The 12,841-nt window shown below is 43.1% G+C and overlaps 1 protein-coding gene across 4 annotated transcripts in view; it reads right to left on the bottom strand.

Moving 5' to 3' along the window:
- Positions 1-12,841, bottom strand: part of HTT (huntingtin) — a 155,881-nt gene that overhangs the window by 91,939 nt on the left and 51,101 nt on the right. For all 4 annotated transcript variants that reach the window (XM_006262647.4, XM_019479067.2, XM_019479072.2 and 1 more), the window contains 5 exons: positions 12,237-12,300; positions 11,735-11,835; positions 10,231-10,377; positions 8,577-8,697; positions 8,318-8,394 (listed from right to left, as the gene is read on the bottom strand). In XM_006262647.4, coding sequence (XP_006262709.1) covers positions 8,318-8,394; positions 8,577-8,697; positions 10,231-10,377; positions 11,735-11,835; positions 12,237-12,300 — 510 coding nt within the window. The remainder of the gene's footprint in view (positions 1-8,317; positions 8,395-8,576; positions 8,698-10,230; positions 10,378-11,734; positions 11,836-12,236; positions 12,301-12,841) is intronic.

The raw sequence follows: 12,841 nt of genomic DNA, 5'->3' as shown, positions 1-12,841 counted from the left end.
TTACCAGATGGTAGCAGTGATGCAATCAATAAGAGGTCGTTCAAAGCATTACTTGCTACTACAAGAAATAGCAAAACAATGAATGCTATCTTTTGACAGACAACCATATTATATAAGGGTTTGCTCATCCTGCATGCTTCTATAGCGAACCACTATAAAACACAAAACAATGGTTTAATATCATGAAGCCTTCCCAAGGTGAAATACTGTCATGTATTTTATGTATTGATTTACTAATTTAGTTTAGAAATAGAAAAAGCAACAGAACTAGATGGATTTAAATGCATCAAAATTTAAGCTCACACACTTTTATCTGTTCATTACTTCAGGTTTATACAGAGATGCATGGCAACGCCACTGCCTTGACAGTTATTATTGCAAACCAGATTTTACCTCGCTATAACATTATCAAAAGGTTCAGCATCCTTCAAGTTTCAAAAGCACAAATAGCAGTTTATCTAAAGAAATCTGTCAAAGTTGAATGTGAATAAGGCTAACAAATTCAAAGAGCTAAGACTTGCATATTTCCACTACACAGGTTCTGATTTTATTCTATCCTATGGGTGCATCCAGATGTGCATGGACGTTTGGTTCCCATGTCGCATGTGCTTTGGCATGCGGCAAGTTAGCCTAGGAGCAGTATGGGAGGCTGGGACCAGCACTGTGCTGGCTCCGGCAGCCTTACCTGGGGTCCTGGGGGCTGCCCAGCACTGCAGCTGCAGCAATCCTGCTAGGTGGAGCCTGGCCAACAGCCACAGCACAGCTCCAGGTGGCCCAGCTCCACTTTTCAACAGAACATGCTGCCCAAGCATGCACTGCTCCAGTTTATTTTTTCCGCAGTTTTTTTTTGACCCCCGGATATCCAGGAGTCAAAAAAAATCCTCAGGAAAAAAAAATGACAACAAAAAAACAGAGCAACTCATGGTCAGGCAGTCATTGCAGCGCAGAGAACACCCAACTGTGAGGTATGTGATGCTGCAAACGAGTTTCCAGTGCCACACAGGGCACAACCACGCTTGTCTGGACGTGCCCCATGAGTCCCTGAAAAGCCATTAAACAAATCTACTTTTAGTCACTTTAGCCTAAAGATGAACTCTCAAAAAACAAGGACTCACCCAATTTACATTATTTTTTCAAAGACTCAGAGGGTGGAATAGCACTGCAGCTGACCACTCACACATCTAATAGATGGAATAGAATCTGACACCACATTTTTCAGAATAAAACTGGAAAAAAAAAATCTTACTTCCTGTAACTTCTCAAAAACAGCTTCTTCTGGAAACCTCAGATTTGCCTTGTAGATCTAATTTAACTAAACCTAACCCACTAGAACTCAACTTCTAAAAAATAAACTTATTCTGAATAGTTTTTTAGAAAGAGCTCCCAGCAGTGGCATACTACATTTATACAGAGCCTTTCATTCCAAATCAAAATATTCTTCTATTTTTGTGTGTGCTGCATTCTACCTTAGCCATGGCAACATTCCAGGATAGATATAGTTTAATACACATGCGTGTGTGCGGACAGCTAAGGCTAAGGCAGAATGCAGCAGCTCTCGCAGTACTTAAATCCCTATTTAATAATGGACAGGACTATTTGATACTGAACAAGACGACCATTATTACAGGGAGCGCAGGATCTGCATAGGTGCGAAACAGATGGTATGGGATCAAAGATGACAAGCAGAAGACTTACATTTTCTTATTTTACTGTGCACAGCATCATAAATGCACATGACACTTTACAAAAAAAGTTAATCCCTGTCCCAAAGAACGTATAATCTAAGTTAATATCAGACCAGAAGGAATGTCCCAAAAGGAGGCTGGAGAGAAGAGGAGGGTAAATGGCCTTGAACATATAGTATATGCTATACAGTCAGGCTAAGAGTCCATCTAGCCTAGTAACCTGTCCCTGACAGTGGCCAGTATTAAATGATTTAAAGCTGGGGTGGCCAACCTGCAGCACCTGTGCCAGATGTGGCATGGGCAGCTGTTGTAAGTGGCATGCAAGGTCTAGTAGCAATGCCATACTTCTAATGCAGCAGCTGTGCCAGCTCCCATTCCAGACTGCAGTGCAAATGTTAGAGTACAGCAGCACCACGTTAATCACAGAGCAGCCAAGCAGGGCACAGAGGGCAGGACTTATGAGGGAGTGGGGCTGGAGGCAGAAGCAAAAAGGGGAGGGAAGAAAGTGCAGTCTGGTGCCAGAAGAGTATGGTACAGCTTTCTGGGGCCCTACTGCCATAACTGGGAAGCCTGCAGGGACTGGGGCAGCAGAGCCCATTCTGGCCCCCCTCACCCTGCTTGGCTGCTCCACAACAGAACTCAGTCCTACCATCTTCACTGCAGCCCAGGGCTGCAGCTGGCACAGCTGCCCCATTAAAGGTATTGCTGTACCGCTCAAGCAAGCAGTGGCAATACATCCTGGTTTAAGCCTGGCCCAGCAGCCCTGGACCAGGACCTGATAACGAACTCTGAGTCCAGGGAGCCCTGAGCAAGACCAGCCCCATCACTGGCCAGCACTGAGCAATCCATGCTGGGTCCCTGACCACAGTCCTCCCAGTCAGTTACAGAGAGCTCTGAGGAGCAGATGATTTATATAAAACGGGACATGGATGGATACTCAAGACTCTAAATGCTCCCACTCTAAGCTGCAAAAAGAAAGTGATAAGCAAAGCTAGCAGTGCCCCTATTAAAGGCTACCTAGTTGCTTATAGTTGTAACATTGGTTTTCAGTTGCTTACAATATTGCCAAACCCATTGTTTATGTTGCAGATTTCCATGCTTGCTCTGATTCCTATCCCACTAGTCCTCTTGTTCATGTTTCACCACACCCACATCTTCCAGTGGCTCTTGCTGTTCCATTTCCTGCACACTCTTTGGGCAACAGTAGTTTGTACACTGAAACTACAGAGGGGGTAAGCCCTAAGCCCTAGAAGGCACAACAGCAACAGAGTCGTGCTTTGCCCCTGAAGGTCCCAAGTCAAGCACATGGGAATGGTACTTGGCAAGGCCTTGGTTGGTATACACAAACTGCAAAGGAATGGGGCAGATTCTCCAGTGCTGATGGCATCTTTAGACAATGCAGCTGTCTAAATCCTCCAAGAGCTATGGGTAGTCTCAGAATAAAAACAATACACTGTCATGTACAGACAGTTCCCTTCACAACTATAAGCAGGGATTTCTAAACTGCTGCAAAAATTAATGATGAGATCAGAGAAGTGATATCACTGTGCACATACTGCTCAAGAGAAGCTGGCAAATGCTAATCATGGGCATAATATTTAACATCCCATCCGTTCTTTTGTCATAAGTTTTTGTCTGAGCGAGATGGAATTTGGAATACAAAGGTACATGGCTACTGCCCAAAATGGTGTTACTATCTGGCAAGCCACTCCTGGTTCAAAACCAAAGAAATCCCTAATGTTAACACACAAATGGCTTGGCAATGAATGTGTTTTCCCCTGATTTGCGGAAATATTTATTCATAGTGTTTTTCGGTTTTCAGTTGTTTACAAAGGACAGAAGTTGCACATAAACCAGTTTAGGTGATCAGAAACTGGTTTAAACCTGTAACAGAACAGATGTTCAGTGCACATAAACCAGTTTGAAAATGGCTGAAACCAGTCTGAGATAAGTCTGATATACTACATTCAGCCAGGTTTAACTGATTTGGCTCAAACCAGTTTATGCAATGTCTGTCCCAGACCCCCTTGCTGGTTTAAATTAAATGAGTCCCCCAGCATCCCAGCATGCTCTCTGGGCTGGATGGGGCGCTCTGCTTCACAGCAGGGCTGGCACCTGCCCTCTGCTCCCTGGCTGCAGCTTCGGTACAGACTTGCAGGCACAGCAGGGTCTGGTGGCTTCCCCATGCCCCCCTCTCACCACTCGCTGCTTAAGCAGAGATCCCTTGTAAGTATGTTTGTGAGAACTGCAACTGGCAAAGGTACTGCAAAAAGGTCAGATTCACAGCATACCATCTGAGACACAGATTTTCATTTATATTTTCTATTACTGAAATTGTTTTAAGCGATTTTTTTAAGTGTTGCTCACCAGCTGAGGGCAATGCCCCCAAAAACAGTGGGGAGCTCCTCATACAATCCTGTACATGTCAGTTCCACCCTTTGGAAAACCCTCTTCTCCAGTTACCTCCCAGTTACACTAGGACTGGTTGTTCGAACAACAGTGCACCACAAGGAGCCCTCAGCCCCACTGCACTCCATGACAGCCATGGGGACACCACATCCCATCACTCCATGGAGTCACCTGAAATCACCCTAAGAACAGCAGCCCTGAAAGGGCTAGCTAGGCCCTGTTGGTGAGATCAGGGTCAACTCCATTAAGAGTTCCTGCTGCCCACTGAGGGGGGAACAGGCTGCTTTGAGGGGCTGCCCATTGAGGGGTGAGCAGGGACCCCAGTGGTCCTCTGTGGGCAGTCAGACCCAGGCATGCAGGGTCCAAGGATGCAAGCTGCCCTGAGGAGGTAATGGGTTGCAAAGGTTTCACCACCTCAAGGACCTGCAGATAACACGGTGCTACTCCATCCCATGCAAACTATCAGGTATGCCTATGGCGAGGGGCGGAAATCGGGGACACCTGAGAAAGAAGGGGGCTTAACTTGTGACATGCCATACTTGTTGGCCACTACTACTACTTTAGAGGGAAAGTAAATGAATGGGGCATATAGCGATCTATCCTGTCATACCTTCCTGGAATCAACCACTAACCCTGGTATTTATATATCTAGACAGATAATAATAGCTTGTAAAGCCTTCGTAAAAGGAAGCAAAGCAGAACTCTAATAAAGAAACGGCCCTATGCAGGACATGATTAGGCAGAAACTTTCAATAAAATGGATAAAGTAGTCAAGTAAGATGAGTGGAGTAAAGGAAACAAGAGCTGAGATATACAACAGGGTAAATTGTAGAAAGCCCTGAAAACCTTGAATGTGTTTCAAAATATGGGATCTCTACCAAGGAAGCCAATACGTAGAGGCTGACATCCAGAAGTTCAGGCCTTGACTGAGGAGGACACACTTTATTAAAATCACCAACCCCATTTCCTGGTCTACTCAGGTCTAAACCTACTTCACTTGACAAGATTATAGTACAATGAAGCATTGCTTTTCAGCATACAGATGCAGCACATGGGATGCTGGACAGCTGTTCATAATACTGTAAAATTGGGCCTAGCACAGAGAGAAAAGAGAACAAATGATGAACAAAAAACAGCAACTGTCCTTTAAAAAACATGAGACTTCACAACACAGCTTTAGGCAGACAAAGAAGTGGAAAGATTTTGTAAGTAATGAAACTGGGACAAAGATTCCCCTTTGACAGCCAGGTGCTGAAGTAGGGGAGGGAGGGGAGGACTCTGAAGAGGGAAAGCAGGAAAGTTTAAAAAATAAAAAAACAAAAAACAATTTCCATAGATAAAGAAACAAAGTGCTTAGCACCCAAAGAAACGTGTGAACAAGATCTCTCGGCCCATGAAAACAGTAGGAAAAGAACCCCCATGAATTTGCAAAATGCAACCAGATGGCAGCAATGGCTTTATTATATTTTTGGCTGACCAGTGGCAGCAGAACCAAGAGCAATAAGTAATAATGCTTGGAACAGAAATCAGCAACCCCTGGTTTGGATCCAGCCTGCAAACAGGATGGATCTGGCCTGAGGCAATACAACCCGACCTGATGTGCAAGCAGGATTGAGTGGCAGAGAGCTCCACCAAGCCACACATCCTCTCCAAAGCACCCTCCTCAGCAGCTGTTCTTGCTGCTCTATACCTGTACTTACTATCGCAGTAGAGCTATCATGTATCAGCAGTAAAGAAAGCACAGGAATCCGAGTTCTGGAGGGGTGGGTTGGGGAACCAACAGATGGACAGATTTGTGGTCTATGGTAAGAAGCCTAGTAACAAGCTCTGGCCCAGGATGGCATGAAAATTCAACTACCCAATAGGGCTGTGCAAAATAGCACCGTTCCACTTTGACTTCTGTTTCAACATTTCAACGGAACAGTGTTTCGAGTTTAGTTTAGTTTTGAAAGCACTGTTCCGTTTCATCAAACCAGTTTTGCTGTTCTAACACTGTCTTGATGTTTTGCCCATAGGCTATAATGGGGAAGCACGAAACTGGAGGAGGAGCAGCCTCCTGTGATCACAGGCAGAGCGGGGGCCTGCACACCCATAGGAGTTCAGCAGAGTCCCGTAGCCCTCCCGGGGGTGCAGGCTGAAGGCTGCTGCTGCCACCTGGGACCAACCGGTACTGGTAGCTGAACCCAGTGGAGAGAGAAGCAGTGCAACCGCGGCACTGCTCTCCGCTTCCCCCCACCAGGCTCAGTTCCAAGGGGCTGGAAACCACTGGGCGCTGAGCCCAATGAAGGGAGGCAGTGCACAGCCCTGGCGCAGTGCACTGCCTCCCCCCACCAGGCTGCAAGCTGCTGGGCGCCGAGTCCAGTGGAGGGAGGCAGAGCAGTGGAGGGAGGCGGAGCGTAGCCCCAGCACTGTGCTTCGCCTCCCTCCACCAGGCTCGGCGCCCAGCAGCTCACAGCCCCATGGAATTCAGCCCAGTGTGGCAGGCAGAGCCAGCTGTGCCCGCCTCCAATCACCGGGATGAGCTCCATGGGGCTGGTGGACCGATGGAAGCGCAGCCCAGCAGCAGGAGGCAGGCAGAGCTGGCGCTGTGCTCCTATTGGCTCCACCAGCCCCATGGAGCACAACCTGGCAGTGGGAAGCTGGGAGAGCCATGACTGTGCTCCCCGAGCTGAGCCACATGGGGCTGCAGATCCTTTCAGAGCACAGCCCTGGCTCTCCCCTGCCTCCTGCCACCTAGATGGTGCTTCAAAACTCAACTTTTTGAAACTTGCAAAAAATATTTTGACTGGCCTCATTTCATTTCAAGGCTGTTCTGAAGCCCTTTGTTTTGATTTCACTGTTTTGAGCTCGAAACTAGTCGAAACAGTGTCAAAACAAAGCAGCCAGAGAAGCTTTGCACAGCCCTACTACTCAAGACCTAGAAGGCTCGAACAAACAAAGATATCCCCTACCAAACAAAGCAGTGGTACATTGCCACAGAACATACAAAAATCTGCTGCTATATTTGAATATGTGCAGTAGAGGATTCTACAGAACAACTGGAACCGCACAGAGTTTAAGAACAGGATCAAAACAAGAATTAACAAGGCCACAATTACAGTGAGTAGATTTCTCCTGCCAGGTATGCAGGTCACAGTGCAATGGGATCTGATGCATGATCCACACAAATCACACTTCTTGCCATACCACAAGTACATGGCAGGAGGCTTGATTGTAGGATCAAGCACCAGTTCCCTTCACACCTTATTGCCAGTGTAGGAAGAACTTGGGATCCCACTGACTTGGCAGGTAGCAAGCTCCCACAGCTGGGAACCCCCACAGCTAGTGGGGCTCCTAGTTGAAGGGGTGCATAATGTACTCCCACAACTGGGAGCCCCATGAGCTGACAGGGCTTCCAGCCACAGGTGCGCACCTGGCCAAATATATTATTGATGTCATAATAGGAACCAGTGTCACAAAGTGATTACGTATTTTTTGTGGAATGACTTTGTGACTCATTCCTTGTTCTATGACACCGTGAATTGCTTTAATGTATGGCCAGGTTACAACTTAAGACATGTCTAACCAGTTACTCGCATCTTAAGATTAAAGGACTGCAGGGGCCCTGAAGACAAACAGAACTCTTGGTACTTTCAAAATCATTTTATCCATACGAATGGTAGGAGTATGCATTTTACCAATGCCTCACTGACTATTACCATGATCTAAGTGACTTACATACATAACAAAGGCAACTTTTGAAGGTATCTGCCATTCTTACTGTTATACAAGCAGACAAACATGAATTTCCTTTGCACATCACTTACAAAACTGACACGAGGCGATAGTTATTAGAAAAAGGTAATGAAGGTGAGTCATTTAACAACCCAGCCCCCCAGAAAAGTTCAGCATTGCTCAAGACATTCAAGAACATTTTTTTTCTGCCAAATGGAAATAGCCAAAACACAGAGCAAAACACTGTTTTTTCTCTATTTTATTCAAATAGTTAAAATCAGCCACAGAATTTGGACAAGTGTACTGAAGATGATGGAAAATACTAGTACCTGATATAGTGCCAGACCGCCACAAATTTCATTTTAGATCTTTCAGTCTAAAATGTTTAAAACTGCTATCTGAGTCTCAATAGCGAATAGTTAAAGCAGGGCTTCTGATACCTGAACGAGTGTCCTCTGCTTTTGTAAATATGAATTCTAGAAGCTTGTATACTTGATGAAGGAACATACCCACAGTGCCATCCTACACTCCAGGTGCAGACTGGAAATGTTGTGGAGAGAAGATACAAAGCTTCACAACAGCCGAACTGAAAGAATTTGGGAAAGTATCAGTGTCTGTGTCAACACTGCAGAAGACAGCACCAAAACATGCAACACTTACATCTTTAAAGTATTTTCACTACCTACTAATAGAAATAGTGACAGGCAAGAATAATAAGTATCAAATCCAATTTAAATTGGATTTATAAATACTATGGAGACTACTCACTGTAAGCGCTCTTGTAGTTGATGTTGTCAATGCATGGGAAATTGCAGAGACAACCCTGGAAAGGTTGTTTTCCATAGTGACATCTGTTGGACTTTGCAGCATATTGTAACCTCTGTACGTTCTGAAATTAAAGAGGCATACAGTTAAAATGGAGGACTATAAAAACAAATCATATTTTGTTAAAAGTGAATGACAGGTTAAAGGAAAGTTGCGTGACATTTTAATGAACCAAAAACAGATGTTGCATTTTTCTTGGAACAAAGCCTTTTAGAGGGTTTCCTCACTTTATGTGGGTTAGGTATGTGCAAATTCGCTCTTATGCGATGACCCTTTTTATACCAAAAATTCATTATATGCAAGGTAAATTCACTCATATCCGATAGGTGTGGTAGAAGCCCGCAGTCAGCAGCTCTGTACGTTGCGTTGTGGGAGTGACGTGTGACTCTCCAAGGTGGATTTGTGCTCCTTGCTCGTTGTCTGCGACAAGTGTTTCTGTAGTTGCCATCCCTGTTATGACAGTGCCCTACGCTTGTGTGTAATGTCTGCTGTTGGTGAGTACCAAAATAGTTTTGTAAAAGTGGTAGAAATGGGTCTGGGGGTCAGTAGTCATGGTTTTGGAACGTATCCCTATTTGTTATACTGTAGAGTGGGTTCCCTTTATGCAAATTTGAGTTATGCACTGTTTTCCAGGAACACATGTACAGAATAAAAGTAAGGGAAATCTGTATTCTGGAACCCTATAAATGTACAAGCGCATTGTCCCATTTTAAGTACCTGTGAAATACCAAAAAAATAATACTTTTATACTTTTTCCCCCACAGTACAATGGGGGGGGGGGGAATAGAACACACAAGACTAGGCTAGTTTAGTCAATTATCTTTCAAGCTGCATGTGGAAATAACCAATATACACTTTTTCCACTTGGAAGGCTGTGTGGGGTTTACATTTTCAATAATACAGGAAATGGCTAAACTGTGGCATGGGAGAGAATAGCCGTTTGTTTTTTAAAGATTAAAAACACAAACAAATAGCTACTCCCTCCCCTGCCACAATTTAGCTATTTCCTATATTATTGAACATCTAAACACAAAAACAGCACTGTGTTTATATATGTAAACTAGAAGGTCAACTGGCTAAACAGTTCAGTCTACTTTAATTATCAGAAAATGAATGAAGTGCAAAAAGTAACCAGATACCACAGCTGACAAAGATAATAATTACACTGATAGGGTTAAGTTTTAATCATTTTAAATTAAATTTAAGGGAATACAAGCAAAGGCATGGATTTCACCTGCTTTATTAATATAGAGGAAAAACTATTTTAAAGTACAGACCCCAACATTAGGATTCCATATAAAAAGGTTTATTTTCAAAGGCAATAAGAATAAGAAGCTCTGGTTAACTTCAGAATGAAGGTACTTATAAAGCATAGCCGTTTTTTCATTTTGATGCCCACAGAGCCCCATTTCTGAAAATACTTGCTGGAAATAAGTGAGGACACTTACTCACAGTCCAACAAGTTAAGTACATCCTTAAGTCTGTGCATGATTAGGGCCTAAATATGCATTTGAATACTTCCAGCATAACTTGAAATTGAACAGAATTTTTAAAATTTTGGCCTCAAGTTACAGGCAAAGTAAGCCATGTACCATACCTGGTGATAGTGCTCACTGCAAAGTGAGATGGAGGCTGAGTCTCATGCATCAGAAGTTTCAGGTAGACACTGCTTTGGTCCCTTGCTACTGCCACTACTGGATCAGCCTGTCCTTGGTCACAGCTATAAAACAGCTTTGGAACAAGCCTTAAATAGAGAAGACGACAGATCCAGTAAGCAACATGTTAAAAAAAGAAGGTATTACAAGAATTATATGAGGCATGTACAATTTAGACAGAAGGCTTATATAAATTTATGACAATCCTTAAAAATCAAAATTGACTGAAGTCCCATTAGCCCTTCAGGCCCTTCTCTTTGTACCAGACACTTTAAAATTTTAATTTTTCTGATCTTATTCTTAGCCTTATACATTCAAATCGTGATCCCAAGTGTTCAAGTCAGCACTACTAATGGAATCACTCTGGAGACGGGGAAATTTTAAGAAAAAGAAACAATCCACTACAACAGGGCTGTCCAACTGACAGCCTGTGGGCCACATGCAACCTAGGAGAGGTTAGCTGAACCCCCCACCCCCAAGATCTCATCAGCTGCAACTCTCCCCATCACTTTGGTTGCAATAGCAGATAGAGTCTTCAGATTACTCCTTCCTGCTCCAGCTTCTGTACTCTATGCCTGCTGCAGGGGACAGTGAGGCACAGTATGGCATGGGTATGCGTGGGGGCACTCAGGGTGAGGCTGGAGCCGTGAGGTGCAACATCTGGAGCACCCACATCAAGTGGCAGCAGCATCCACACAGGCACACAACTGCTCTTCTTAAATGGTAGTACTTTTCTAGATTCAACATACTTCCCATTTTCTTCTTAAAAGTGCTAACAGCCACTATCCTGGAAAACTGGGAGGGGAGACTAAACCACCAAGCATCTCCCATACAGCAACAGAACACCCCAAGAATTCTGTCCCCTGCGTTCAACATTCTTAAAAACCTTCTAAAGTGCTTAAATTCTAACAGGGGTCTAACCACTGACTGTTTGCTTACTGTTCAGTATCTGTACCTGGAGAACACCTTCATCTTGTTACGGTAACAGCAAACATGCATTTGGACAAGTTTTACTAATTTAAACTGAATGTCCAGAAGTTTTAAACACGCAGAGAAACATCATTGTAACAGTCTGGGCAGAACGGTTGTGCTCATTCCTGAAGGCCAAAGGCAGTAAAAAATTCCTGACCGAGTCTCAGCTGTCCCACCAATTCCTTCAATTACATTGGCCAAGTCACAATCTCCAAAGGTCAATCAGTTTCTTCTTCTGTACAGCAGAGACCATCATACTTCAAGGAGTATTGCAAAAAAAACGAAACATTTGTATATTGCTTTGAAAAACTGCATCACAGAATGTAAGGCACCACCAAACTGTGTGTCAGATTTGGAGTTCCAGATGCCAAGTTTGCATTTTTTAAAATACTGCTTCCTGCGTTAAGTACCATAAGTGCTAAGCATTAATTTGTTATGTACCTACAACTAGATAATGCATTATTAAATTTATACCTCATTAAAGAAGCTGCAGCTATGTGTCGCACCCTTGGGTCTTCATCTCCAAGCAGAGAGATTACAACATTATTGAGCACTCTATCCTGCAGTTTCAACAGCTACAGAGATAAATCAGCATAAGCAAAGATGAAAATACGTTATGACAATGCACTGCTCTAACCAACACAGTGAAATACTAAAATGTAAAACTACATTTCCTTGTGCATACTAGTGAGAAATAGGACTATTTTGCTTCTACACTCATGACTATTTAGTTATGTGAAATAAAACATTCTACGTTTTTTTAAAGTAAATCAACCTACAAATGGTTTATATATCACAGTAGGCAAAGAAAATAATATTTACTCTATTAATAAAATATGAAACGTATTTCAGCAAAGCATGTGTATAAACCCCATTAACTTTAACAGGCTTCATGCACCTAAACAAATGCTTCTTTAAAACAATATTTTAATCCCCAAATAGTATTTTGATACACTACACAAAAGATATTACTTACACCAATATAATGATGAACTCCTCTATGCAAATTATCTGTTTTTCCTTCCAAAAAGCTGACTAACCTTAAGATAAAAAAGGGGAAAGTCAAACTACATTTCTAATCAAAGTCATGATTTTTCTTAATTGTTACATAGTAATTACTAAAGTTAAAATGTTTAGTACTCAGCTGAAAAAGTCAAAATTAGCATATCTTAGCTTCTCTTTTCCAAAAGGCAATAAATATATGGAAATGAGTTTAAATCTTGCAGCATGATGACCTAAGATCTGACTAAAGTAGCAAAATGGTTAATTATCTCACACTAAGTATGCTTTGTAAAGGTATGTTTATCCATACAGATTCCCATGTAAGCCTCCAAATATTCCATGTAGGCCAGATCAAATTCTGATTCCTCTAGGATCATGCTTGTGTCCTAAAAGTCCACACAGCTCTATGGGGTTATGCTGGGGGCATAAAGGGATAGCATAGCCTCAACCACCTCTTAGTTCCCTCGCTCTGGAAGAATTCCATATTGTAAGACTCCCAATTAAGAGGACAAGTCATGGCAAACAGATAACATGCCTCTAAGCAGAAAATATGTTGACAACTAAGAGGAGTCTTACTTA

This window comes from Alligator mississippiensis, chromosome 2, assembly GCF_030867095.1.
Source record: "Alligator mississippiensis isolate rAllMis1 chromosome 2, rAllMis1, whole genome shotgun sequence".
Classification (NCBI taxonomy): domain Eukaryota; kingdom Metazoa; phylum Chordata; order Crocodylia; family Alligatoridae; genus Alligator; species Alligator mississippiensis.
This window is presented reverse-complemented; position numbering and strand designations above follow the sequence as displayed.